General features: G+C 40.1%; 1 protein-coding gene across 5 annotated transcripts in view; it reads right to left on the bottom strand.

Annotated features, from left to right (window-relative positions):
* Positions 1 to 4,014: 4,014 nt before the first annotated feature.
* The window catches only part of TUBGCP5 (tubulin gamma complex component 5), a 55,477-nt gene continuing 33,559 nt past the window's right edge, over positions 4,015 to 25,932 (bottom strand). For 4 of the 5 annotated variants that reach the window (XM_027082444.1, XM_027082446.1, XM_027082445.1 and 1 more), the window contains 14 exons: positions 25,628 to 25,874; positions 23,686 to 23,888; positions 22,510 to 22,625; positions 20,743 to 21,011; positions 19,569 to 19,767; positions 17,896 to 18,084; positions 16,904 to 17,086; positions 11,181 to 11,265; positions 10,825 to 10,945; positions 10,174 to 10,349; positions 8,957 to 9,082; positions 7,871 to 7,959; positions 6,113 to 6,213; positions 4,015 to 4,562 (listed from right to left, as the gene is read on the bottom strand). In XM_027082444.1, coding sequence (XP_026938245.1) covers positions 4,507 to 4,562; positions 6,113 to 6,213; positions 7,871 to 7,959; positions 8,957 to 9,082; positions 10,174 to 10,349; positions 10,825 to 10,945; positions 11,181 to 11,265; positions 16,904 to 17,086; positions 17,896 to 18,084; positions 19,569 to 19,767; positions 20,743 to 21,011; positions 22,510 to 22,625; positions 23,686 to 23,888; positions 25,628 to 25,874 — 2,160 coding nt within the window. In that variant the 3' untranslated portion in view covers positions 4,015 to 4,506. Of the gene's footprint in view, positions 4,563 to 6,112; positions 6,214 to 7,870; positions 7,960 to 8,956; positions 9,083 to 10,173; positions 10,350 to 10,824; positions 10,946 to 11,180; positions 11,266 to 11,918; positions 15,639 to 16,903; positions 17,087 to 17,895; positions 18,085 to 19,568; positions 19,768 to 20,742; positions 21,012 to 22,509; positions 22,626 to 23,685; positions 23,889 to 25,627; positions 25,875 to 25,932 lie in introns of those variants that run through there. The other variant, XM_027082448.1, reaches the window with a different exon arrangement.

Raw genomic sequence — 25,932 nt, 5'->3', positions numbered from 1 at the left:
TCTAGACTTTATCACTACTGGTAAAAATATTAGTCCGATATGCACTACTCTGCCATCAGTAGAACCTGCAGTCTTTCTCAACACTTTAAAGACATTTTTCCAGTTTCCTTTTGTTAATGAGGTGACTTTTTGAAAGCCCCTAGCCTAGGTAACCTAAGGATGACAGTTTGTCACCAGAGGAACCAACCATGTGATTAGAGGGGAGAGCGGCTGGAGACTTGAGTTCATCACCAATGGCCAATAATTTAATCAATCACGTCTATGTAATGAAGCCTCCATAAAAACCTAAAAAGGATGGGCTTCATTGTGCTTCCGGGTTAGTGAACACATGGAGATGCAGGGAGAGTGTTGTGCTCAGAGAGCATGGAAGCTCCGCACCCTTTCCCCATGCATTGCCCTATGCACCTCTTCCATCTGGCTGCTGCTAAATTATATTAGTTCATAATAAACTGGTAATCTAGTAAGTAAAATGTTTCTCTGAGTTCTGTGAGCCATCCTAGCAAGTCAAACCCAAGGAGGGGGTCGTGGGCACCTCCGATTTACAGCCGATCAGTCAGAAGAGCAGGCGACAACCCGGACTTGTGATTGGCATCTGAAGTGGGGTACACAGCAGTACTGTAGGACTGAGCCCTTAACCTGATCTGACACTATCTGCAGGTGGATAATGTCAGAACTGAGTTGAATTATGACAGCGAGTTGGTGTCAGAATTGTAGTGTGGGGAAAAACACACACATCAGAATGGGAGTGTCAGAATCTTGAGTCCTATATTTGGTGACAGGAAAGGATTCCACAGATTCCTCCTAGGTTTGAACTGAATTGCAGCTGAGCTGCACTAATCATATTGAACCTGTGGTTCCCAATCTCTAGCCTCTAATACCACCGCCTCTTTAATCTTGTGAATATCTGAACTAGGAGGGGTTGGGCTGCAGTTTCAGATACTTTTGGTTCACATTTGGATTTGGCTTTGACAGGGCTCCAGAATACGATCACTCTGAGAAGGCACAGGACTACTACACTCCCAGCTTTTTATCTACTGCCACCTTCTCAGCAAAATCTGAGCAGGACTGGGGGAAAAAATTCTTGGGGTAAGTGACTGATCTTTCATTCGCAGCTTCCACATTCCAATCCATCCTACCAGACCACATTGCTTGTCAAAGACTCAACTGGTTTCTTCTCAACTGTATATTCTCTCCATCTACGGCACATGAAGTCCTACTGCAAACTCACACCTGCACCAGTGGAAGTATGTAGGGCATTTTCTGAGATAGAGAATTTGGATCAGGTCTCAGATCAATCTCTGATAAAAGTGAATAAGCGTAGGTAAATTACATCTCAGTATTTGAAAAAGGCCGGAACTCTAGGTACCTTAACTAAATTCTCAGTCTTCTTGCAACTACGTGTGACATGTAGGACAGATGCTTGCCCTCTGATTCCTCTCTTCCTCTGTGGGCTGAAAAGTAGACAGAGGGCTGCCAGCTGTCCTTGGCTATTCAAACAAGGGCAACATCATTGGCAATAAGAAGCCAGAAGGGACCTCTGTCCTCAACCTCATGGTGTAGAACCACTCGGCCACCTTGAACCCCACTTGGACCTCTGCACTATCACGGGAGAGAAATGAACTTCTCTCTCCTCATGGAAATGTGTTCTGGTCTCTTTGTTACAGAAGTTGAGCCTATGTTCTAACTCAGTGGTCTTCAAACATTTTCTCTTAACTTTGCAAAGGCTATAGGTTCTGCTCTATTGGCTTATCACAAATGCTTTCAATACGTCTTCATTAAATTTTTAAAGCTACACATTACCTATGCAATTTATGCCAAATATCCCCAAGTTTAACGTAATTGCAAAACCAGTCCTCATTGGCAAAACCATTCTCTGACTGAAGTAATGAGCTAAGTCAGATTACTTCCTATCAGAAAATGTCTGACTTCATTTTTAAATTTCATAGGTGTTAGCCCAGGCCAACCATGTCACTTCTGAATCCTAATTCTAGGATTGGTAGATTCCCTTAAATTTTTCATGCCCATAAAATACCTGGAGAGTCTTCATGTACCCCAGGGTACAAAAACTCCAATTGGAAGGCCACTGCCGAGTAGAGTAGCACACACAGTTTTAGCCCTGTCAGTGGCACCAGCTCCTGTCCACAGGGGCTCCTCCTGGACTCCCCTCTCCACCCAACTACCTCTCCAAGCCTGTCTCCTGACATGCCCCTTGCTCTCTGTGCACTAGCCACACAGGTCTTGCTTTGTCATGGACACCCCAGGCTCATTCTTCCCATCCCCACCTTTTACATGACTGATAAGACATGACTTTCAAATGTCACCTCTCAAGGAGGCTTTCCTGGATCCGTTCACATGGGAAATCATTCCCAAGTTGATCTTACACATTATATTTTACATCAAGATAAATTCTAGATGGAACAAACAGTTAAATATAAAAATGAAAACTTAAAAGTTCCTAAGGGAAATAATGTGAAATTTTATAAAATCTTGGAGTGGAGAGGACCTTTCTTAAATTTCATTTATTTATTTTTTTGCGGTACGTGGGCCTCTCACTGTTGTGGCCTCTCCCGTTGAGGAGCACAGGCTCCGGACACGCAGGCCCAGCGGCCACGGCCCACGGGCCCAGCCGCTCCGCGGCATGTGGGATCCTCCCGGCCCAGGGCACGAACCTGTGTCCCCTGCATCGGCAGGCGGACTCTCAACCACTGCGCCACCAGGGAAGCCCCTGATCTCCATTTTGTTTAGTTTTTTTCTTGTTCCAAGGATGGGAATGATGACTTCCAAGCTCCTAACATGCCCAACTGGAAAACCATAAGATTAAAGGTCCAAACAGAACCAGAAGAAAAATTAAGTAAAAGAGATCCCATCTATTCCACACAGAGGAGAAGGCGATTTAATGTACATCACAGCATTAACTTTCCTACACAAACTAGTTAAGGAGCAGTTCTTACTTAGAGTTAGTGTAAAAGTCCTTTATTTAGATGACTCAAGAATCACCTGATGAGTGTAGCTGATGTGCTGGTGCACTGCCAGCACACAGCTGCAGTGTCGCTGCTCCTGGGGTGGCCTCAGCTGGAGAGGTCATGCTTGCCCTAGGGACCCACAACCAAGGACTGATGAAGGTGGGGGATAGAAGCCTATTGTCTCAGCCCTGCAGGGCTGGCTTTTCTCTCCAGCCAGTTCATCGCCCTTTCCCTTCCTCCCACTGGGCACTCTGCATCTTGGAGGCTCCTTCCCAAAGAAACCAACTGGTGACACTTTGTGAAGTCTATTCTTCCCCCAATTTAAACTTTGCTAATCTTCCCTTGGAAACTCTTAAAGTCATGAGAAAAGAACAAATACAGTATAAAATCAGTCTAAGATAACAACAAATTCCAAATACTCATTTTTTAAAATGAAAATATTTACTTTCCTAAATATCCTATAAATAAATGTATCTTCTATCCCAGGTTTAGAAACACTGATAATACACATAATTCAGTTTATGAAAGAATTATGTTTTGGTATGTTTGATGCGATGATTTTTGCTATGCATAAAGAACTTTACCAAAAGAGCCAGGCCATCATTGTTCGAACCTTGACTCCATCATGACTGCTTTATGTGAGCCTATGCTTCCATCAGTTTCTACAGGGTTCTGACTTAAAGCACCAGATCAAGAAATACTTCTCATATCTTATAGCTGTTAGGTTATACTGCAGTGTTTTCTTGAGACCTGGAAGTAACTATTCATCCCTGGCATTTGAAGGCCTCCTCAGTGAACTTCCTCCAAGACTTCAAAGTAAAGCCTGAGACCTGGGCTCATTCCCAGGAGGGCTTATTAGCCGACTTTGCCATCTGCATGCAGGAAATGCTGATGCTGTAAAACGACTGAGATTGGGCAGAGGCCCCTGGTGCTCAGCTCTGAGGCTATGTGGACTTCAGTAGTTGTTTTTAAAAAAATAAGTAGTAAATATAGGCTGAGTCATAAATGCTAGAGACATGCCAAGAAGTATATAAAGAAAATGTAGGAAAACTGAACAGTAAATATAGTTTTAATTAATTGTGGTTAGCTCACAAAAGCCATACAGTAGGATGTATCAACAGCGGGCTTTTACATTTATTGACATTGGTGGAAGCTATTTTCCATTTTGGAACTTCCCAGGCATACAAAAAAAAACACAAAACTTCTGTGACTAAGCAAAAGGGGAATAAAGTGCTTTAATTTATTTTTAATATTAATAATTACATTTTCAAAAACAATTATTTTATATTTAAAGGTATCAATACCATAAATCTATAGCTTATAGCAGGAAATATAAGTGTAAACAGCCTGTACACATTCTGCATTATTGATACAGTTTTATATGCATAACCCAATATACTAACCAATAATCTCCAGAGAAAACACATAAAACCCACTTGTCTAGACAGTAGACAAGTTTTAAAAACAAACCAAAATAGACTCCCGTTTCGCAGCTGCATGTGGTGGAAGTGTAAATGTATGAAGATTAAATCTGAGGCATTTACTACACTGAAGATATTTGCTCCATGCCAGCCATGAGTGACAGTGCTAGAGATTCCACTGTGGGAAGAATAAAAATCGGTTAATAAAATAGGTTTAAATGTTTGAAAATGGCTAAATAGGCTCTAATAAATGTCTTGAAAAGTATTTAGAGACACTTTCTATTTTTAATTAAAATACTCATTACTTCTAACATACAATAAAGATGATAATCATTTATTAAATACGATTGAGAAAGTATGATTTATTTCTATTTCAGATCATTTTAGTTTTGAAAACAAAAAAAATCTGGGCATTACACTGAGCAAATCACATTTTTCAAAATGTCATAAAATCTGGCCTCAATTCATAACAAAACGCCATGTTCTGAGCTATGAGTGGAATCTCCTTGCCTACCAGTCACCCAGTGCAAAAATGGACAAATGTATCAATGTTTCCTCTAACACATTTCTAACACAGTATGGTTTTTTTTTTTTTGGCCAGGGGTAAAAATGGGGGAGGCTGAGAGGTGGCAGTAGGGGCTTACAACAGTAATTTGTTTTTAAATACTTGCGTAATAAACAAATGCCTCTTCGTTGTAGAAGTCACACGACACAGGAATATAGGGCTCTAAGTAAGCACTGTGAGATCAGAACTTTCTCTGTTTTCCTGCCTGGCCAGCCCCCAGCTTCTTCACCACTTACGCAGAGCATTCTGGGAGGGCTGGGGGTCAGGAGGACTGGCTCTGCGTGCGCTCCTCTAGGATTCCAGTCTGCCACACCAACAACGAGTTTCTCTATCCTGGCAAACTATCCTGGCAAAGATTATGTGCCTCTGGCCGGTCACTGCCCCGCCTACCTGAACTGTGGGTGCAGCAGGTCAGCACTGAAGGGCTCATCTCATCCCAGAATTTATTTAGATTTCTTTGCATTCACAACTTTCTGAGGATATGTTTTTGTTTGTTTATTCTATGTTCACTCGTTACTCTAACAGTATTTTAAAAAATGTTCAGCTACTTTTAATGAGCATATCACAATTTGAACATACAGAAATAGGGAACAAATTAGTCCTGCATACTTTTCCCAAAAAAGCTCTGCAAGAAATACTACTTAGTCCTTTGTGTCTGTAGATTAAATGACTGTCTTCTCTCCATGACTCACCCCACAGACCTCTGTCTGCTTCACACACTGTCTGTGTACTGAACCGTCAGGCCTGCATTTCCTTGTGTAAGAGGCAGCCTTGGGAATTTTAAAATTGCTAAAAAAAAAACAAACAAACACCCCCCCACCCCCGCAAACCCTATCTTTTGAAAAGGAATAGTTACAAAGGCTACACATGACAGTGAAGTGTACTGAAACCTATTCTGCCATCTGCTTTAATTAACAATGGTTTTAGAAATCCATTGGTGTAACACATGATATACTAGAAAGCAAAATCTTCAGTCTCAATGTTTTACAACTGATTCACTCACCCCACTGTAATTTGGGAAAAACAATTCAACTGCTGAGGGACTTTCCAGGTTCAAAGTGGTGAAAAATTCTAATTCTTCATGAGATCAGTACCAAAACAATAACAGGTAGACTTAGTTACCAGAAAATATAAAAGCAGTAATATTTTAACATAATACTCACGATGGGGAAAGGATCCTCTACAGACAGCTTTGTTTAAAACGGTTACAAGAAACATATGGCAGTTTTTAAAATCAGACTCCATTTTCTCTATAGATTCCATTCTAGGAAAGAAAGTAAATTTCAATTTAGATAAATGCATAAGGAGTTACTAGGTAGGCTATAAAATACCTTTGGAGTAATTTCAAATGTGCTTCAGTTTAATTATGCAGAATCCTAACTCTAAAGATTCTAAAATAAAATATAAAATTTCCTGCCAAACTTGCAAAGAGTCTGAAGGAAAGTGTCATTAGGATACAAAACTGCTGCTTCAGGATGGTAGTGAGTTCTAGAGTGAGGATAACTGAGGATATTCCCTTTTCTATTGTACAGTTCTATACTTTTACTTTTCACAAGCACACCTTCTTTCAAATAAACAGCACATTAAAGATATAAAACCTTACATTTTAAACTTACTAGAAAACTGTTATTATGGGAAATAGCAAACACCCATACCCAGCTTCAGTAGTCACCCCGCTGCAGGCAGTCCCAATTATACCCTTAGCCCCATATCTTTAGAAGCAAAGTGGAGACATCATAGCATTTCAGTCATAAATATTTCAGTGTGTACACACTAAAGATAAATACTCCTTTGAAATCATAGCCACCATACCATTTGCTTAAAAATTTCACCTTGCTTTAAAAATTGTTCACTTTCTGCTTTAAATGTGAATCAAGATCAGTTAATTTCCATAAACTGTGATGGTTAATATGCCTCTTAAGTCCTCCTCACCCCCTTGTTGAAGAAACAGTTCAATTTTAGCCAACAATATGCAGCAGTGTTATTACCTTCTCCTCCACCTGACAGTGACATGGAGGGGGAAGTCTGCTGCACACACTTGAGACAGCAATAATAAAGTAAGACTTCTGTTTTCACCCCTGCAATGAGGAATTTTATCTACCATTCAGAGTATTCTGACACAGCCATACGTTAAGATTTTAGATTAGTGCTATAACGAACTTTCAGCTCCTTACTAATAACAACTAAGTACAAGCTATTATCCCAACAGCCCAGTCAACCAGACTTGCTCTTTTAAATATATTTCAAGGAAGTAATAATAGCAAGATTACATTAATTTTATAAACAAGACAGGGACAAACTATTGAGCTGCACATTCAAGGTAACAGTAGAGGATGGTACTCTGGATAGGAAGAAAGAGCTCCTGGGTCCTCTTTCTATGTGATAGGTGTAGATAATAAACACCCTAAAAGTAAAATATACAATCATTCTTTTAGAGCTCTCTAAAATACAATTTTGGACTAGGATCTAGCATGATGTCCAGAATTTGGTTGAAAATAATTGAGTGAATGGGAGTGGGAGTGGGCAGTAAACACAAAACAGAACTGATTGTCACTGGCATCTGCTGAAGTGGAGTGATGGACCCCAGGGTCTGTTATGTTCCCCGCCTGCTTCTGTGTATGCTCGAAGGCATCCATTAACAAAAATTTAGCAAACCTATACAACAGGAATGTAATTTAAGGATATTTGCTTGTTCTAATCAAAAGACTTCAGATTTTTCTTGTTTTACCGCTCAGAAAAGAATTGCATAATTCTTGATGTTGCCTAGTTTAGATGAACAAATTCAATTCTTCAATTCTTTCCATAATTATAAGTGTATGTGATGTGTTGCCAAGAAGAAAAACAAGGCTCCCAGAATGAAGCCAGCTAAAAGTGAAACTGAAATGGTGACAGCACAGAGGCCCCACAAGCTGCATACTTACTGCCATGCCCCCAGGCCAGCCTGCCAACCATCTGCAAACATGAGGGCCAAGTTCAACACCTTCATGATGGCTTCCTTCACAAAACTGACCTGGAGAGAAAGCCATGGAAGAACATAGGCTCTGTGACCATGTTTGGACACTGACACCAACACTTTCACCTAATTTAAATGAGTCACAGAAAAAGCTCAGTGCAATCATTGCCTTCTAGGTATAAGGAAGGGTACTAGGCTCTGAACAAAATGCACTTGGAATTGGACCACACACCTACTGCACCCACAGTACAGGTATATCAGCAGCAGAGTCTGACCAACAGAGCCAGCAAGCTACCTTTTCCTGGGACAGCCATTTGAATTCACCAGTGAAATGGGGCAAGTTATTCCAATGGCTGTAAGATGACTTAATATATTCACATCAAGCTGGACACATTTCCTGACCAAAGCACTATTATTCCATAACTGCAGATAAAATTTTCGTATTGAATCCAAACACAGTGCTGAGTGCAGACTGTCACAATAAAGTTGTCAGCTGTTTCTCTTATATGTAATTTCCAGTCATATGGCACAAATTTGTAACCTATTTGATCTGGTCCTTCCTTAAAGAATATTTTGCAATGTCATGAAGAACCTAGGGGTAAGACAGGAATAAAGACACAGACCTACTAGAGAACAGACTTGAAGATATGGGGAGGGGGAAGGGTGAGCTGTGACAAAGCGAGAGAGTGGCATGGACATATATACACTACCAAACGTAAAATAGATAGCTAGTGGGAAGCAGCCACATGGCACAGGGAGATCTGCTCGGTGCTTTGTGACCGCCTGGAGAGGTGGGATAGGGAGGGTGGGAGGGAGGGAGACACAAGAGGGAAGAGATATGGGAACATATGTATATGTATAACTGATTCACTTTGTTATAAAGCAGAAACTAACACACCATTGTAAAGCAATTATACCCCAATAAAGATGTCAAAAAAATATTTTGCAGATCAGAAGCTTAATAAGTATAAAATTCCAAAGTAGAGAGACAACTTCCCTTGGCTGGCTTCATTCCTGCCTCAGTGGCCAAGTTCACAGGTGACACCTCACATACCTTTTCTCTCAGCAGACATCGATCATGGATGGTTGACAAGTATCTATAGTGAATTTTAATCAATTGATCTAAATCCTTGGCTTCTTCGACTTGATGTTGAAACTCCAGCCCTGTACTGTGAAGAATCTTGAAAGATGACAAATTTAATCAATAGATTTTTTCTTTGAGAACTAATGTGCCACACACAAAACTTTTTTTTACCAACCTCTTCTACATTCACTTGCACAGGGAGGGAATGCCTCACTCTGGACTAACAGACTGCTCCTGTGTGGAGGGGCAAGTATATGAACTGTATAGGATATGCATTGATTTTTTTAAAAAACGTCACCAGATAAATTGAATTTATATGTTTTAATAAATTCCACTGCTTACATAATGGTCTTTCTTTAAAAGGAATATAACTGTACTTCAAGTAGAACACAAAAAACAAATTAAACAAAAACTTAACCATTTACTCTCAACAATTAAGGGCTTAAGGTTGGTCCTCTGAAGGCCACTAGTGCACGGGAAAGAGAGCACCTCTGCCATGTGTATCATGTATAAAACACAGGCTTCAAAGGCTCACTTCAACCAAACAAAAGTGCGTTCTTAGAACCTATCTACCAGAATGACTACAAATTCTTTTTTAGCAACCATTATAATCCCAATGAGTACTGTCCTCGAATAACACTGCTACTGTTCAAACATCTGAACTCCTCTTCAGAAGTTCCTCTAGAACTGGTTTTAATATGTGTAAGAAAAGCAGTTTTATTTACTGTACGAGTTACTTCTTATATTTAAGAAAAAAAGTATATAATCTGGCTGCATTTTCCTCCTTACACCCCATAGTAGCCTGACAGATTTGTTTTTAGGCTTCCATTACAAAAAACTGAAGCCATTTTCCAGGGACAGCCCTGTTCCCACTGCTGACATTTAAAGGACTATGTGGCAAGTTCTGATGGCAAGTCCAAAAGAAGCGCTCTGGGTGTGTCATCCCAAGGGGTCACTAGACAGGAGAGACACAGTGTCTGGAAACATGTGCTCTGGCATGTTTTAAAAAACACTTCCCCCTGCTGCCATGTTATTTTATGATCAAGTTTTTAGTATGTGCTACCTTCACATTTACAGTCTATTAAGTATCTTGTGTGCTTGTTTGTATTTATAAATATATTACAAGTAATTCTCCACGAACAGATGTATACACGGTGACAGAACTGAGTGGATGGACAGACACGAACCCTGGTCATGATGTAGTTGTGTAAGCTGTTCACAAAGTGCATGAGTTTTACTCTTAAGAGGAACATACGATGAATCTGCTGTCTTACTGGCTCCTTCTGTGGTCCAAAATTAGCAGCTGTGTCTTGTCCACCTAAGAGTCCTTCAAGTTGTGGTTTTTCAGCAGGACTAGCTAGTTCTGTAAAGGAACGAAGAGGAGAGGGGGTGGGAAGAGCATCCACTCAGACCCCACCGGCACCACTGCACAGAGCAGGACTTGCAATGGTGTGGTCGTCTGCCCTGTAAAGGGCACTCGGCTGGATGCACAGCAGGGACCCCAACCTCCCTATCTGGAAGGTGAAGCAGTTAAAGCTGCCATATCACCCTGATTATCACTGTCATCAAAAATATAAAAACCAAGTCCTATTAACTTGTCATTAAAACTTTTTCACATAACCTAAGAATTTTTATTCTGGCTAAATTCCTAATTTAGTTATTGTATTTCAGGTTAACTGTACTCATTCAGGGAAGTTAATTCTGATGTCTGTAAAGCTATGGCCATAAATACACATCATTTTGGCACTTGTGTATATATAAAAAATGACCTAAGACTGCCAACCTTTTTTTCAGTGCTAAAATTAAATTATAATTTATCTGTTGAAAACAAATCTTACCACCAAATAGTAAAACATCCAGACTGTATTTTGCCCATTTTATTTGCAATAAGAGAAGAAACACCTGATTATAAATTTTCTGACATTCCAAACTTATAACAATGTCCACAGGCCATGGGACCTATGAAAACAAAAACAGAAAATTAGAATAGAAAGTAACCTATTACTCATATGTCTCAAATTTTTTTTTTTTTTTGGCTGTGCTGCACAGTATGTGGGATCTTAGTTCCCCGACCAGGGATCGAACCCGCGCCCCCTACATTGGAAGTGTGGAGTCTTAACCACTGGACCGCCAGGGAAGTCCCTTGTATGCCTTAATTTTAATAGAAAATGTTCTTAAGAGTATCAGTACATACCTTATAGCTCAGGGTCAGACCATCTAAGATATGAACAGGGAGTTTCTTCTTAGCTGTGTCAACATTTTCAAAAGATATAGATAGACTAGATAAAGAAATATAAGTTTTAGTTATTTAGCACTTTGAGTTATTTAATTTATATATTCCAAAAAGACATTTCATAAAAGGAATGCAGATATTCCATATTTTTCTAAGCATATATTCCAGAATAGAAATCAGGTTTTAGAAATAAAGAAGGGGGCAAAATTTTTAAATAATGGGTTTAGCTATAAAAAAGAAGATACTTATAGTAAATTACTTAGGAAAAAAGACAAAGTCAGGGAAGGTTAACTGTATTTGGCAGGTGCCTAGTCATGGTAGAGTTCAGCGAGAGGCTCAGGAGATGGACACTCTGTTGGGGGTGGCAGGAGAGAGGGTGGGAAGAGACAGAGAGACAGAGAGAGAGAGGGAGAGAGAGGGAGAGGGAGTGTGTGTGTGTGTGTCTGGTGGCGGGAGAGGCTGTTCTCACCCTGGAGAGCAGGCATATGCAAGTGTGTGGGCAAGAATGGGGTCTGAAAGTGAGAGAGTGGCATGTACATATATACACTACCAAGTGTGAAACCAATAGCTGGTGGGAGGCAGCCGCATAGCACAGGGAGATCAGCTCAGTGCTTTGTGACCGCCTGGAGGGGTGAGATAGGGAGGGTGGGAGGGAGGGAGGCGTAGGAGGGAAGAGATATGGGGACATATGTATGTGTATGGCTGATTCGCTTTGTTATGGGGCAGAAACTAACACACCATTGTAAAGCAATTATACTCCAATAAAGATGTTAAAAAAACAAACAAACAAAGAATGGGGTCTGCTTCTAAAGCAAAGGGTCACACATGGCTTCATCCACTCCTGCCCAACTAGTCTGAGTGTGACTCTCAATAGAATGCAGCTACCATAGGGCATGGAAATGTTCCTGAGCCAGGCACTTATTTCCTTCACTCCTCAGAGCAGTTCTGTCACTGTGCTGAGAAAGGACGTGACTCTCCCAGGATACAGAGGCACCTGTGACGATGCCTGGATGCAGCCCACGGAAGGTTAACTTGAAGGCCAAGGCAGGAGTTAGCCTTACAACCAGAGATGTAAGGGCCGGTGTGTGATTTACGAGTTTAGCCAATTCATTCCATGTCACAGACTAGTCAGAATTTTTTTAGCTTGTAAGTCTGTTACACGTGCATCTACCAAGTACTTAGTAGGCAGCTACTGAATACCTTGTCAAGTGCTGCACTAAGCAGGTGATAAAAAGCCAACCCCTGCCCCCCTCCAGGGGCTTATAGCCCAGAGCATACAAAACGTGCAGTCACCCTCCAGTCACCAAGCCAGGGGGGCAGAGCTTTGCAGGAGTGCAGACAACTGCTGGCCATGCCCATGGGAGAGCAGCTAACTCAGGTAACCGGAGGGTGCAGACACGTGAAGGCTCCTGGGGGAGAGAGTACAGCTCTCGGGGAAAACAGAAATGTCCCAAATCCCTGAAGTGGGAAGTATGGTGGAGAGAGAAGGTGATGTGTCTGTCTCTGTGTGCACAAGAAGCGAGGTGGGGAGCCCGACAGTGAAAAGCTCTCTCTCTCAGGAGAAGCTCGGCCCATCTGCTCCAAGGCGCCAAGCAGCCCAAGCATGTGTGGGGGTGGGGCGGCTAGTGTCCCGTGTGGCCCTGGAGGGCCAAGTGGAAGGGAGAGATGCCGAGACAGCTGGTTAGCAGGCTGCAGGGAGGTGCTCTCCAGTGAGCGCTAAAGGGCATGGGGAATGTCATCCAGGAGGCAGAACTGAGGGACCAGGGTATGTGGGGGCCGGCAGAGAGGAAAGAATCTAAGGTGAGCTACACTGGGCACTGGGATGAACAGTGGTCCCATCCAGAAGAAACAAAGGGCTGAGAAAACGATGAAGCTCAGTTTTGGACACATGGCATCTGAGGAAAGTCATGAGGCACTGGTTGTGCAGACACCTGGGCTAAAGGTACTGACCTGCAGGTCACTAGCGGTCGCTGAAGCCATCGACATGGAACGAAGGTGCCCCAGGCAGGAGAGTGAGAAGCTATGCTAAGGGTGGGCGGAGGGCAAGGGGCTCACAGGGAGGATGCAGAAGGAGCACCAGTGACAAGGGAGGGGTATGGGCAGGGCAGGGGAGCTTGGAACCGGGAAGGAGACCTCTGGGTGCAGACTCAGGGAGCCTGAGGGCACAGACAGGCACCTAGAACACATGGAAGCCATAGGAGAAGGGGTCCCAATGGGGTGGCCCATTTGTCCTGAGTTAATCTATGAGTGGGAATCTCAATAAAAATACCACGAATGTTTTTGTTTTTGTTTTGGTGGATGGAGCTAGACAAGATGATAAATAAAGTACATTTTTTAAAATAAATAAGCAAGAATAGCCAGGAAAACCCTATTAATAAAACAGAAAGCTATTGGCATGTGAATAAACAGAACAGTGAAATAGGATGGAAAATTCAGAGAGAGACCCAATGCATATAACTCAAGTGCATATGAAAATTTAATGATAAAGGGGTATCAAATAAATGGGGAAAGGTGGATTTTTTTTTTAAAGAAATAAGTGATGGCAACCAACCAGTCATTTGGAAAAAAGATAAAACTGGATCTATTTCTCATGTTTTTTAGCTGAATAAATTCCAAATGGATCAACACCTAAATGTAAAAAAATCCATTCAAGCATTAAAAGAAAACATGGGTGAATTTCTTTATACACTTGGATACAGTAAAACTTTCTTAACTATCACTTAAAATTCAGAAGTAATAAAAAAGATACATTATAAAACTAAAAACTATCTTCATGACAAAACAAGAAATTGTTATACCATAAGCAGAACAAAAAGACAAATGCCAAACTGGGAAACCTATAAAAAGAGCTTCTAGGGAACTTCCTGGCAGTCCAGTGGTCAGGACTCCGCACTTCCACTGCAGGGGGCGTGGGTTTGACCCCTGGTTGGGGAACTAAGATCCCACAAGCCACGTGGCACAGCCAAAAGAAAAAAAGAGCTTCTAAAAATGGAGAGGATGAAGACCAACAACTTGATACTGACAGAAATAGTGGCAAAAGATATGGACAGTTCACTTTTAAACAAATGCAAAAATAAGCGTATGAAAAGATAACTATGCTCACATGGAAAAATGTAAATTAAAACTACACTGAGACATCATTTTTCATCATCAGACTGGCAGAAATCCGAAAGTCTGACAACATACTCTGTTGGTGAGGCTGTGGAGAAAGCCTCATTGCTGGTGGGAATTAGAAAAAATACGGCCTTTATGAAGAGGAATTTGGTAACAGCTAGCAGAGTTACACAGGTGTTTACCCTTTTACCTGGCAATCCCATTCTAGAAAAATACTCCAAAGTTACACTGGCAAAAATAAGAAGTGAAATGCACAAGACCAGTCACTGCATACATACATCGCAGAAGAACAGAATCCACGTGTCCACCAACAGGACACCTGGTTGAATGAACACAATCAGCTGTAAAGTAGTGAGGACAAGCTCTCTAGCCTGCAATGCAGTGGGTCTGGGATGTATTATCTACTAAAGAAAAGTTAAGCAGGTGTTACAGAGTGCACACTGTGTGCTTCCTTTTCTGTAACATGTGAGGAGAAAAAGGAATATGTACACATACGGTTTTGGTTCCAAAAAATAAACACTGGAAGGATAAAATAAAATCTAATAAAAAAGGTTATGAGGAAAGGGAGAAAATGGACAGGAATAGGAACAGAAGCCAGAGCTCCCTAAAAGTAATTTTGTATCAATGATTTTAACTTAAGAAATATATAGCTGTTTTATACAATTAAAAAACAAAATGGAATCAAGAAAAATAAAAATGAAGTGATTCCTAAAAGTAGAAAATAAAACAAATGAACCCAGCCCTATATTTGTGGTATAATCACATTGAGAATTGTTCCAGGTGACCCTGAAATACAGGATTCTGATGACTTGAAAGTAAAGGAAGAGAATATAGTCACAAGCATGTTTTAAACTCTCAGTGGGCTTGTTGCTGTTATTGTTACTTTGGAACTATTATGATTTATTATAGAATAAATATAATAAATATTTATGTTCATGAGTTAGTAAGCACTCAAGGGAAGATACAAAAGAAAATCAAAAAAGTGAAATCCTATAATCTTTAATACATACTGGAAATATCAATATGAGCTTATGATTCATCTTCCTCTTTCTACATATTTCCTAGCTCCATCCACTGAGTGAGCCCAGAAGTACTGATAATCCAGTATAGACGAACACTCTGGGACACAGACCAAGGGCTTTTAAAGCCACAGAACAGACAGGACCAGTGATCCTGGAAGAGGTGCAGAGCCTGGGGCAGGAAGTGCACAAGATGAGTCCAGACATCCAGTCCTGAAAGCAAAGATGCTCTCCAAGATTACTAGAGTCAAGTGAAGGAGTTCCGTCTGGGTAAAGATGGGACAGTCTGAGCAAGAAAAAAAGAATAACTGTAATAGATTGAAACATACTAAAAATAACAAAATTCATGAGTTTCTATTGATAGTAAAAAATATAACTTTAGCCTTCCCTGGCCCCCCCTGGGGATTACTAGGCACTAATTCCTTACTATGAAAAGAATCTAGCGGTTACCCTGCTTTTACTAATCATATAATTGATGAAAATTCTACTTCTATGGAATCATCAAAGGTAACACATGACATAAATAAAAGGAATTATTTTATCTACTACTAAGTAGTAGACGGTCAGTAACCTGGCATGGCTGTGAGGAAAATAATGTCCTAAGTGGCATGTAATAAATGTTAATTATTATCATTATTACTTTTCAAGGGCCACTGAGGGAGCCAAGAAAGGTAGCCAAGCAAGGACACGGAACAGGAAAAAGGACGAACAAGCAGGGTGGAAAATGAGCCTCTGTTATACAAAGATTTAATGGCATCAACCCACAGACCTGGCCCAGGTGCTCAGCAGGCCGACTGACAGGGAGAAGGGAAGGTGAGTTCCCGAGCCGGGGATAAACCAGTACAACAGCTTGAAAACAGGCAACGCTGTCTGTGAAAAGTGGTGGAATCTATTTCCCCTCTAACTGGGCTGGCCTCTGACTTGGTCTGTGGTGGAAGTAAGGGTCTGTGAGGTGAGGCCTGCAGCTCAGGCCTTGGCCAGTGCCAAGGGCTCTGCTCTCACTCTCTCAGAACACCGCCTGTGACATCACAATGAAGGCTGGTGCAGCCGGCTGGAGGGCAAGGGTGGATCAGGAAGGCGGCCAGTATGGACTCCAGCCATGTGAGCAAGGCCATCAGACCCTGAGAGACCACACGGTGCCATCTCACATCTCCTCTCATTCAGTGGGCAAGTCGCTGCTGTCTCAGCTTTTTTTTTTCCTCAAAATATTTATTTATTTGGCTGTGTCAGGTCTTAGTCGTAGCACGTGGGATCTTTGCTGTGGCATGAGGGATCTTTTTCGTTACGGCATATGAACTATTAGTTGCGGTATGTGGGATCTAGTTCCCTGACCAGGGATCGAACCTGGGCTCCCTGAACTGGGAGCCTGGAGTCTTACCCACTGGATCACCAGGGAAGTCCCTGCCTCAGTTTTCTAATGTGTAAAATAACATTAGTAAAACTCATAGGGGTTGGTGTGAGGATTAAATAAGATAACATATAAAAGAGAAGAGTTCGTGACACATGGATTATCGTATAATTTTTAAAATAAAAGGTCCTCCCATATTTTACCGTGAACTGTCTTCAGGATAACGCTGTCCTACTGCTTCTTGAAGCTGGACATTAAGAAAAGACACATTCTGCCAGGTTTCCTTTTCTCTTATTTTATCAAAAATTGACGTGTAGAAGTCATACATGGTATCCCCCCCTTCCATTAAGAAGAAATTCCTCATGGCCTGTAAGTACTCAACCAACCTGAATGAAGAGAAAATAAGTGACAGAAAAATCTTAGGCTCATAAGATAGGATTCTAGATCAGGATCAGGTATCATTTTTAGTGAAACGCGTTTACACTGTACATTTACTAAAATTAGAAATACTAATACATCTTAAAGATTTTCAAAAATAATAAAAACAGCATATGGTTTACTTTTAATAATCAGAAAGAAGTTATTTTTCTATAACATTGAAGAAAATTTGGCAGTCACAAAAGTATAATAAAAAAAGTTAATCCAAATCTATTCATGATGAATTTCCACTGTTAATATTTAGGGTATTTCTTCCCAGTCTTTTTTCCATGCACTAAAAAAATAGTTCCTACTATAATATATATCCTATTTTTTAAGATTTAAGAAACTTTACATTATTTAAAACTCTGTATAAACATAATTTGTATGAACTTTACGAAGTTCATACATGTAAATGAATATGCCATATTTTAATATGGATGTGCATATTTATGGATATGCCACAATTTAAAGAACTAGTCATCCATTAGTAAGTAATTTCATGTTTTTTCTCTGATAGCAAACTTCGTGACAAGCATTTTTGTGTAACAAGCTTTTTCTGTATTTCATTTGGGATAAATTCTCAGAAACAAATTTCACAATAAAGTTAGGAAAACACTGATGGTCTACTGATCTTCTCAAAAGAAAATTGTTTATTGCCTAACCATTCCCTACTCTAATAAAAATTAGCTTGAAATCTAGGTTTAAAAATAACTTCAGCTATTCTTAAAGTACAATAAACTACCAACTACCTCCCAAATGAAACCACTCCTCATACCTGTAATCTTTTTTTAGAGTTCGCATGAGGTTTCCACAGCAATCTAGATACTGTTTGTCAATATGAGGATAGAGGCAAGATCTCAGCGTTAATTCAAAAGTCTGGCAAGTCACAGATTCTGATGATCTATCCACACATATGTCTCCACCAGCAAACTTCTCGTGAAAGTCACTCTGTTCCAAATACAACCTTTAATATAAAAATATGAGTCTTCTTTGTAAGAGTTGCTGTCAACAGAATTCTCTTTTTAAAAAAAGACATCAATTCTTTTTTTGTCTTTTAATGGACGTACAGCTGATTTACAATATTATATAAGTTTCAGGTGTACAACATAGTGATTCACAATTTTTAAAGGTTATATAGTTATTATAAAATATTGGCATATTCCCTGTGCTGTACAATATATCCTTGTAGCTTATTTATTTTATACATAGTAATTTGTTATCTCTTAATTCCTCACCCCTATCTCGCCCCTCCCCCTTCCCTCTCCCTACTGGTAAACCAATATTTTGTTCTTTGTATCTGTCAGTCTGTTTCTTTTTTGTCATATTCACCAGTTTCTTGTATTTTTTATTTTTAAAATTTATTTTTTGGCTGCGTTGGGTCTTCGTTGCTGTGCGTGGGCTTTCTCTAGTTGTGGCAAGCAGGTGCTACTCTTCATTGCGGTGCACAGGCTTCTCATTGCGGTGGCTTCTCTTGTTGCAGAGTGTGGGCTCTAGGCACGTGGGCTTCAGAAGCTGTGGCACACGTGCTCAGTAGTTGTGGCTCATGGGCTTAGCTGCTCCGCAGCATGTGGGATCTTCCTGGACCAGGGAATAAACCCGTGTCCCCTGCATTGGCAGGCGGATTCTTAACCACTGACCCACCAGGGAAGCCCTGTATTTTTTAGATTTCCCATATAAGTGATATCATACATTATTTGTTTTTCTCCATCTGACTTACTTCACTAAGCATAATACCCTCTAAGTCCATCCATATTGCTGCAAATGGCAGAATTTCATTCTTTTTAATGACTGAGTAGTATTCCACTGTATACATATACACCACATGTTCTTTATTCATTCATCTCAACAGAATTCTCTTAAATCAAAACTCTGGAGTCCCATATTTACCTTTAGTCGTAAAATTACCAACTATTACAGAAATAAAAATCTTTTTCCTCAAAGTATTCTTTGTGTGAAGCAGACCTTCACAGAGTTGCTTCTGCCTAAAAGATCAAGTACTGAGTAGGTCTTTCTAGCCCTTAGGGTTGAAAGTAGTGAATGACGGCCATTAGACAATAAACAGGGTATTGTGTGGGTATTAATAATTTATTTCATTGGGGCAATTATCTAAAAGCCCCTAAGGGCCAAGATACATTGGGAGGGTCTGACTCAACATGTCCCAGGACCCCTAACTTCCATGAGCGTCTTCTGTATGAGTGACAGCGCTGCCAATGGGCCTAGGGCTCATGATAATCTGTGGACTTTCACAAATAATAAAGAGGCTAAGTTATGTATCTGAAATAAGTGAATGCAATATATTCTTGTATTTCATTCATTAGAAAGGAGAGGCTACAAAGGTTTCTATTTTTAAGGCTGGAAAGCCCTACCTGGCAGAGATAAACAGTTACTAAATATTGCAGCACAGATTCTGCCATTTCAATCATTGAAAATCCTGCAGGTGCGTATCACCTTGCAAAATTAATCGCCAGCAGCGGATCATGAACATCATCCAGTTCAAGATGCCTCTCGGCAATGGACTGCATCTTAATGAGGGTCTCTCTGGTGGCCTGCTGCTCAGTGAGGGCCTGCGCAGTGGAGTCTTCTCCGTGTCGAAGACGAGACTGCACAGACTCCAGAAACAGGGTATATAGACTTTTTCTTTCTGCATCTGAAACATAAAGAAATGTGTAAGGTGCATTATGTTCTAGTAAATAACTAACATTAAGAAATATTAAGTAAACTTATCTAAATATATTATAGCCTGGTATTTTTCCTTTGGCCTATGAAGGTCTATCCCTGTTTTGTTACCCTTACAGTATAGTACCCTTAGTACAACTAAACATTTTTATAACCTCTGTTAGACAATTGCAAAGTTCATGGTTAAACATTCAAAGTATAAGCTAGTTTTTTTTCTGAACAGAGTAACAGCTTAAGCAGGAAGCCTGAAAGTAAAGTTACCATTATACTAGATAGCACTATGATAACACTAATAGGAGTCATAATTACATTGGGAAAAACACTTTGAACAGTGGCCCTGGAAAGTTCTTTACGTTTTATTATTCAGTTAAAAAGGAAACATTCCACAAAGTGAAAATATTACTTAAAGTAGATATAATAATTTAAACTAATTAACGTAACATTAAGATGATTTACAAACAAAACAACTAAGGTCACATCTATACCTCTCAAAGCCTTTTTAGACAGTTGATAAAACCTTAAGTATATTGCTTAAATTACATCCAAAAAGACCAGAAATTATATCAAGATTTTCTCAAAACCTATGATCAAGTCTGAACCGCTCACCAACAAATTCCTATCTGCCAGAGTTCATGTCCTCAGGTGCCAAATGCTGCTCTGCATTAAGAAATACCAGAGAATTATTGTTAAAGGACCAGTTCTAAGGCATCAAGAGTAAGTAAAATGCATGTGGAACGTATTATCACTGCCTTTCAAACACCGTGATAAAAGTTTCCAACGAGGACAATCTTTTTTCAGTCAGAGCAGCATGATCTATCAATTTGATCATGGTGATCAGTTCCATGAAAATAAAAGGCTTTGATAATTTTCAAACTGCAAAATAATGTCATATCTCAGAATGGCAAGCGTGAAGATTGGAGCAGCTGCTCCACCACTAAGGGGTTACCTCTGGCTGTGGCTTGGCACGTGGTGCTCTCCATGCATTGCAGGTTCTTCAGCAGCTGCATTGACTTGCCAGCCATTATGATCTGCTTAAGGACGGGTTTCAGGAAGGACACCATGGTGTGCTGCCTGCTGGAGGGCCCTTGATCACTGCCAGAACTCGCACTAGCGTTATCACTCATTTTTTCTTCGTTTTCTGTCTTTTCCGATACACTGTATAGCGTGTAAGTTGCATACCAAAAGTCTCTGTGATTTACCGGAACATTCTTGTTTCTATAGGGATTCAAAAGAATTTTAAACTTTAACTTCTCTTCCTTAAAAACAACAGTATATCTATTCTAGCTTAGGCATGTTGTCCAAACATTCCAAAACACAGTAATATCAATTATTAGTAAAACAATGCAATCTTTAGGTAAAATGGGACAGATGTTTTTACCTGACTTCAGCTTAACACAGAAAAGTGGACAAATACTCTGAATGGCATAGGTAAAATCTAACTATGCAGAAAGTTTCCTGAATTGGAATTAAACAAAATATGATTAATTTGGTTCTCTTTAAAGGTAGAATAAAAGTTTACCCATCTCCTCTGAAAGTAAACTCCAGAATTCCACATCTTTTTTTCCACAACTATTTCCACTGGACTATTTTAACAATGAAACAAGGTGTACTCGTCACCCCCTAAGGATAGTCAGAATCCTGTTTTTACAAAAATCCTCATGTGCAACAGAAGAAACAAGACATAATGAGACCCAAGATTCAGCTAAAGAAAGGCCAGTTTTTTTATATGAGCACTGTGTAAACAGGGTTACCTTTCTGTAGCTCTAAGTTACTCTCCCTGATGAGTTAAACGGATAGCTATCAATAAAAACATGTATCCAGGGACTTCCCTGGTGGTGCAGTGGTTAAGAATCTGCCTGCCAATGCAGGGTACAAGGGTTCGAGCCCTGGTCTGGGAAGATCCCACATGCTGTGGAGCAACTAAGCCCATGCACCACAACTACTGAGCCTGTGCTCTAGAGCCCGCGAGCCACAACTACTGAAGCTCGCATGCCTAGAGCCCGTGCTCTGCAACAAGAGAAGCCGCCGCAATGAGAAGCCCATGCACTGCAACGAAGAGTAGGCCCCACTCGTCACAACTAGAGAAAGCTCTCATGCAGCAACGCAGCCAAAAATAAAATAAGTAAATAAATTAAAACAAAACAAAACAAAAAACATGTATCTGTACAGAGTGCAGAACTTAAGACTGAGTTAAGAGAGTGCAAATAGTTCTACATTGCAGTTTCCATGATTCTGTTCAGAAAAATCAATTAAGTGAAGGGGAATCATCATAGATTTTATGATGATCAAGATTTTCCTTAATTGTTTTATTAAATATTATACTAAAAAGGTAAAAAGAGCAGCCAATTAGGAGAAATAAATATATTAGAGGCATATTCTGTAATATTTTCACACCTTTTGTCTCATAGATAATTTATTCCCATTGGTTCCCTTTAATGAAGCCATCTGACATCACCTAATTCATTTTAAGGGACTCAGTGTGCCTTTCACCATACCAGGCAGCCCAAAACACACTATCACTCAAAAATATAATTTGCTAATAAGCAAAGCTGTGATTGACATAAAACTTGGAAAAATATTTTTGCACTGGTACCTGATGTCTTCTATAAAAATGCAAAAGAACCTGCCTATGGATCAGGTGAAGCTAACAGAACTGTACGATCTCCACATGGGAGAAGAGAGGTAAAGCCAGCTCCTGCTGTGCCTCCCTCACCTCTGGATGATGAACTCCCGGGCACAGTCGCACAGGTGCCCATGCACGATCCACTCATCTACAGTCTGCAGGTAGGGCCGCACGGTCTCCACCCAGAGCGAGAACAGCAAGGAGACCTGAGGAGACAGTGCAGCACGCACATCCATTCTCAGAACTCCCTCGTCTCTGGATTAAATGAGGTTCGAGCGTTTCTGAAGCACCTTTTAAAAAGTGATCCAATTTCTATGTTTTTTGAAACAAAGTAAGAAATTAAAAATCCTAACCATATGCTATAAAATCCTTATGAAAAACCTCACCTAAATATGAGAAGACCATATTGTCCATAGCAGGACCCTCTTAGGAGTGAAAGTTACCCAGGGACAACAGGTCTAAACTGGACAGTCCAAACTGGTATATGGTTATCCTATCCAAATAGTGCTATTAGCAAAATGTCCATTAACAAGGAAGTGATTCTGTTCTACTATAGTTCCTAATAAAAAGAAATTACAGAGCTGAAAGAAATCAACTTTTTATTGAAATGCAGTATCAAAATGGTGAGGAAAAAGAGTCACACCAACAAACTAGGCAAAACACCTAGATTATGTGCCCAAAGAAACATGAGGCTTTCTAGATTAAAGTCTAGATTTGTATTTTTTAAAATTGTGGTAAAAAAATACATAATATAAACTACACTGTCTTAACCATTTTAAAGTGTACAGTTTGGTAGTGTTAAATGTATTCATATTGTTATGAAAACAGACCTCCTAAACCTTTTTCAGGCTACAAAACTGAAACTCTGTACCCATTACCTATCCCATTTTCTCCTCTCCCCCGGTCCCTGGTAACCACCATTCTCTTCTCTGTTTCTATGAATTTGACTACTCTAGATACCTCATATAATAGATCTGTATTTTTATTTAAGAAAGAGTTATTACAAATATCTATAAAAATCAGCTAGGTATTTTTCACATCTTGCTTTTATGTTTTGTTTTATTCTTGCCTCATCCATCTGGTGAGCTTGGCAATTATAGATGAAAAGCTAGTTTCCTGCAGCCTCAAATTTAGAATCTAATTTGAAAACTCACAACAACTGTCTGACATACTATTTTTACAAATATCTATGACAGGCTATTGACCACTCCTATGGCTGAGCAGAATTAGTCACACACGGTGGACTAGACAAGGATCCCCACATACAGTTTGCTCAGAGGCTTCTCCAACATTGTCATATTCAAGGATGGCTTTGTACAGGGTGTTGAGCAGGTGAGATGCTCGAACAACATTTCGAGTGTCAGGTGGAACTTCTGCTACTCCAGTACTAAACACTTTGTGCAGAACCTTGAGCTGAGCCAATCGAGGTGACAACTTGTCCACCACTATTGCAAGAGTTATTGTAGTATCTGCAAATATCAAGAAATCAAACTTATTAGCAAGGAAAAATATCTGCATTCAAAATGTGATATAAATGCTAACCTACTTATGGAAAGGCATGGCAAACTGGAGGGTGGCAGGTTTTTTATTGGTTTTTTGTTTTTTTTTTCAGTACGTGGGCCCCTCACTGTTGTGGCCTCCCCCGTTGCGGAGGACAGGCTCCGGATGCGCAGGCTCAGTGGCCATGGCTCACGGGCCCAGCCGCTCTGCGGCATGTGGGATCTTCCCGGACCGGGGCACGAACCTGTGTCCCCTGCATCGGCAGGCGGACTCTCAACCACTGTGCCACCAGGGAAGCCCAGGATGGCAGGTTTTAATCTCATGTTACAAGGAACTGATTTCCCCCAAAAAAGAACCCCCTAAAGAAGGAAAAGACAACTCAGCAGAAAAATAATGAATAAAGGAAGTGACAATTCATGGAAAAGGAAATTCAAGCAATTCTTAAACATACAGAAAGATACTCAACCAAACTTATGAAAAATGAATGCAGAATAAAACTACTCTGGGCAAATACAAAACAGACTACAATGGGCTCCTGTTTTAGTGAGGGGAGGCGGAGAGGGTGACTACTAAAGGTAACAAGATCAAGTCCCTTCGTCAGGATGGCACAGCTCTGAACCTTAAATATGGAGGTGGTCATAGAGATCTACACATGTGATAAAATGTAAAAGAACGGCAGAAAGATACTGCTTACCTCCTTGCAAAAAAACAAGGCCCTGCAAAACTGGTGAAACCCATGTCAGACCTGCAGATTAGTTAATGTACTATGCCAATGTCAATTTCCTAGTTTTGATAACGTCCTATAGGTGTCAACACTGGAGGATGCTGGGTGATGGGAACATGGGACTTCAATGCACTATTTTTTGCATTAGTTGTAAATAAAAGTTAAGGGGGAAAACCTGCATGCACTGGGTTACCATTTTCACCTGTCATATTGATGAAGACCCAAAAGTTTGATAACACACTGCTAGCAAGACTGGGAACAAACGGGTACTCATATATATTGCTGGCAAGGGTGTAAAGTTATTTATCTGTACCTCCGTAGAGAACGATGTGGCAATATCTACTAAAATCACATATGCCATCACATACTCTTAGACTTAGCAATTCCACTCTTAAGAATTTGTGCTATAGCTAACTTGGTGCACATGTGTACAATTACTTATATGTAAGTGGTTATCACTGCAGCACTGTTGCCAACAGGAAAAGATCAGGTACAGCCCAAATGTCCATCAAAAGGGGACTGGTCTATGATACATCCATACAATAAGATGCTCAATATGTAAAAAAGAACGAGGAGGCTCTTTAAATACTTGTATGGTATATTCCTCAAAATTTAAATTAGAAAGCAATTTGAAGAGAGCAGTTAAAAGACTACTAGGCATGTGTATATGAATACATGTTGCTTGCACATGTCTAAATTATTTCTGGAAGGATGTACAAGAAATAGATCAGTTGGTTGTCTCTGGGCTGGGGAACTAACGCAGCAGGAAAAAATTTCACTGTAAATCTTTCTATACTGCTTGGATTTTTAGAGATATGAATGGCTTAAAAATACAAATTTAAAATAATTTAAAAAAATGAGTGTATCCAGGAGAATTACTTATTTGCCATGTAATTTTAAAATCTTATATTAATTATTAACCTAAATGGCATTCAAAATATGAGTTACATGTGTTATGCATAAAAGGGAAGAATATTTAAATACCATTATTGATGATGCACTTCTCAATTTCTGTAAGTTCCTCTTTGAAACTAATGAAGTATTTGTACAGGGCCCACATGAAAGCCTGGTATGTTCTAAAAGGTGCTTCTGTCGACTTCTTAGGAACGGAACCATTTCCAGGTAACATGCTTTCAGAGCTGTGCCCCATGATTTCATCAATAAACTCCTGGAGTCGAAACACAACCTGGCCATATGCTGCTATTTGTTCTAGCACTGATCGTAAACAGCTCTACAACAGAAGCAAACCAGAATGATTTAAAGTCAGTCTTCTGTAGGCATTCTAATTA

The sequence above is a fragment of the Aethalodelphis obliquidens genome, unplaced genomic scaffold (assembly GCF_003676395.1).
Source record: "Aethalodelphis obliquidens isolate GAN/ISIS:26980383/991018 unplaced genomic scaffold, ASM367639v1 scaffold47, whole genome shotgun sequence".
In the NCBI taxonomy this organism is placed as follows: Eukaryota; Metazoa; Chordata; class Mammalia; order Artiodactyla; family Delphinidae; genus Aethalodelphis; species Aethalodelphis obliquidens.
Note: the sequence above shows the minus strand (reverse complement) of the source record. Positions and strands in the feature narration are given on the sequence as shown.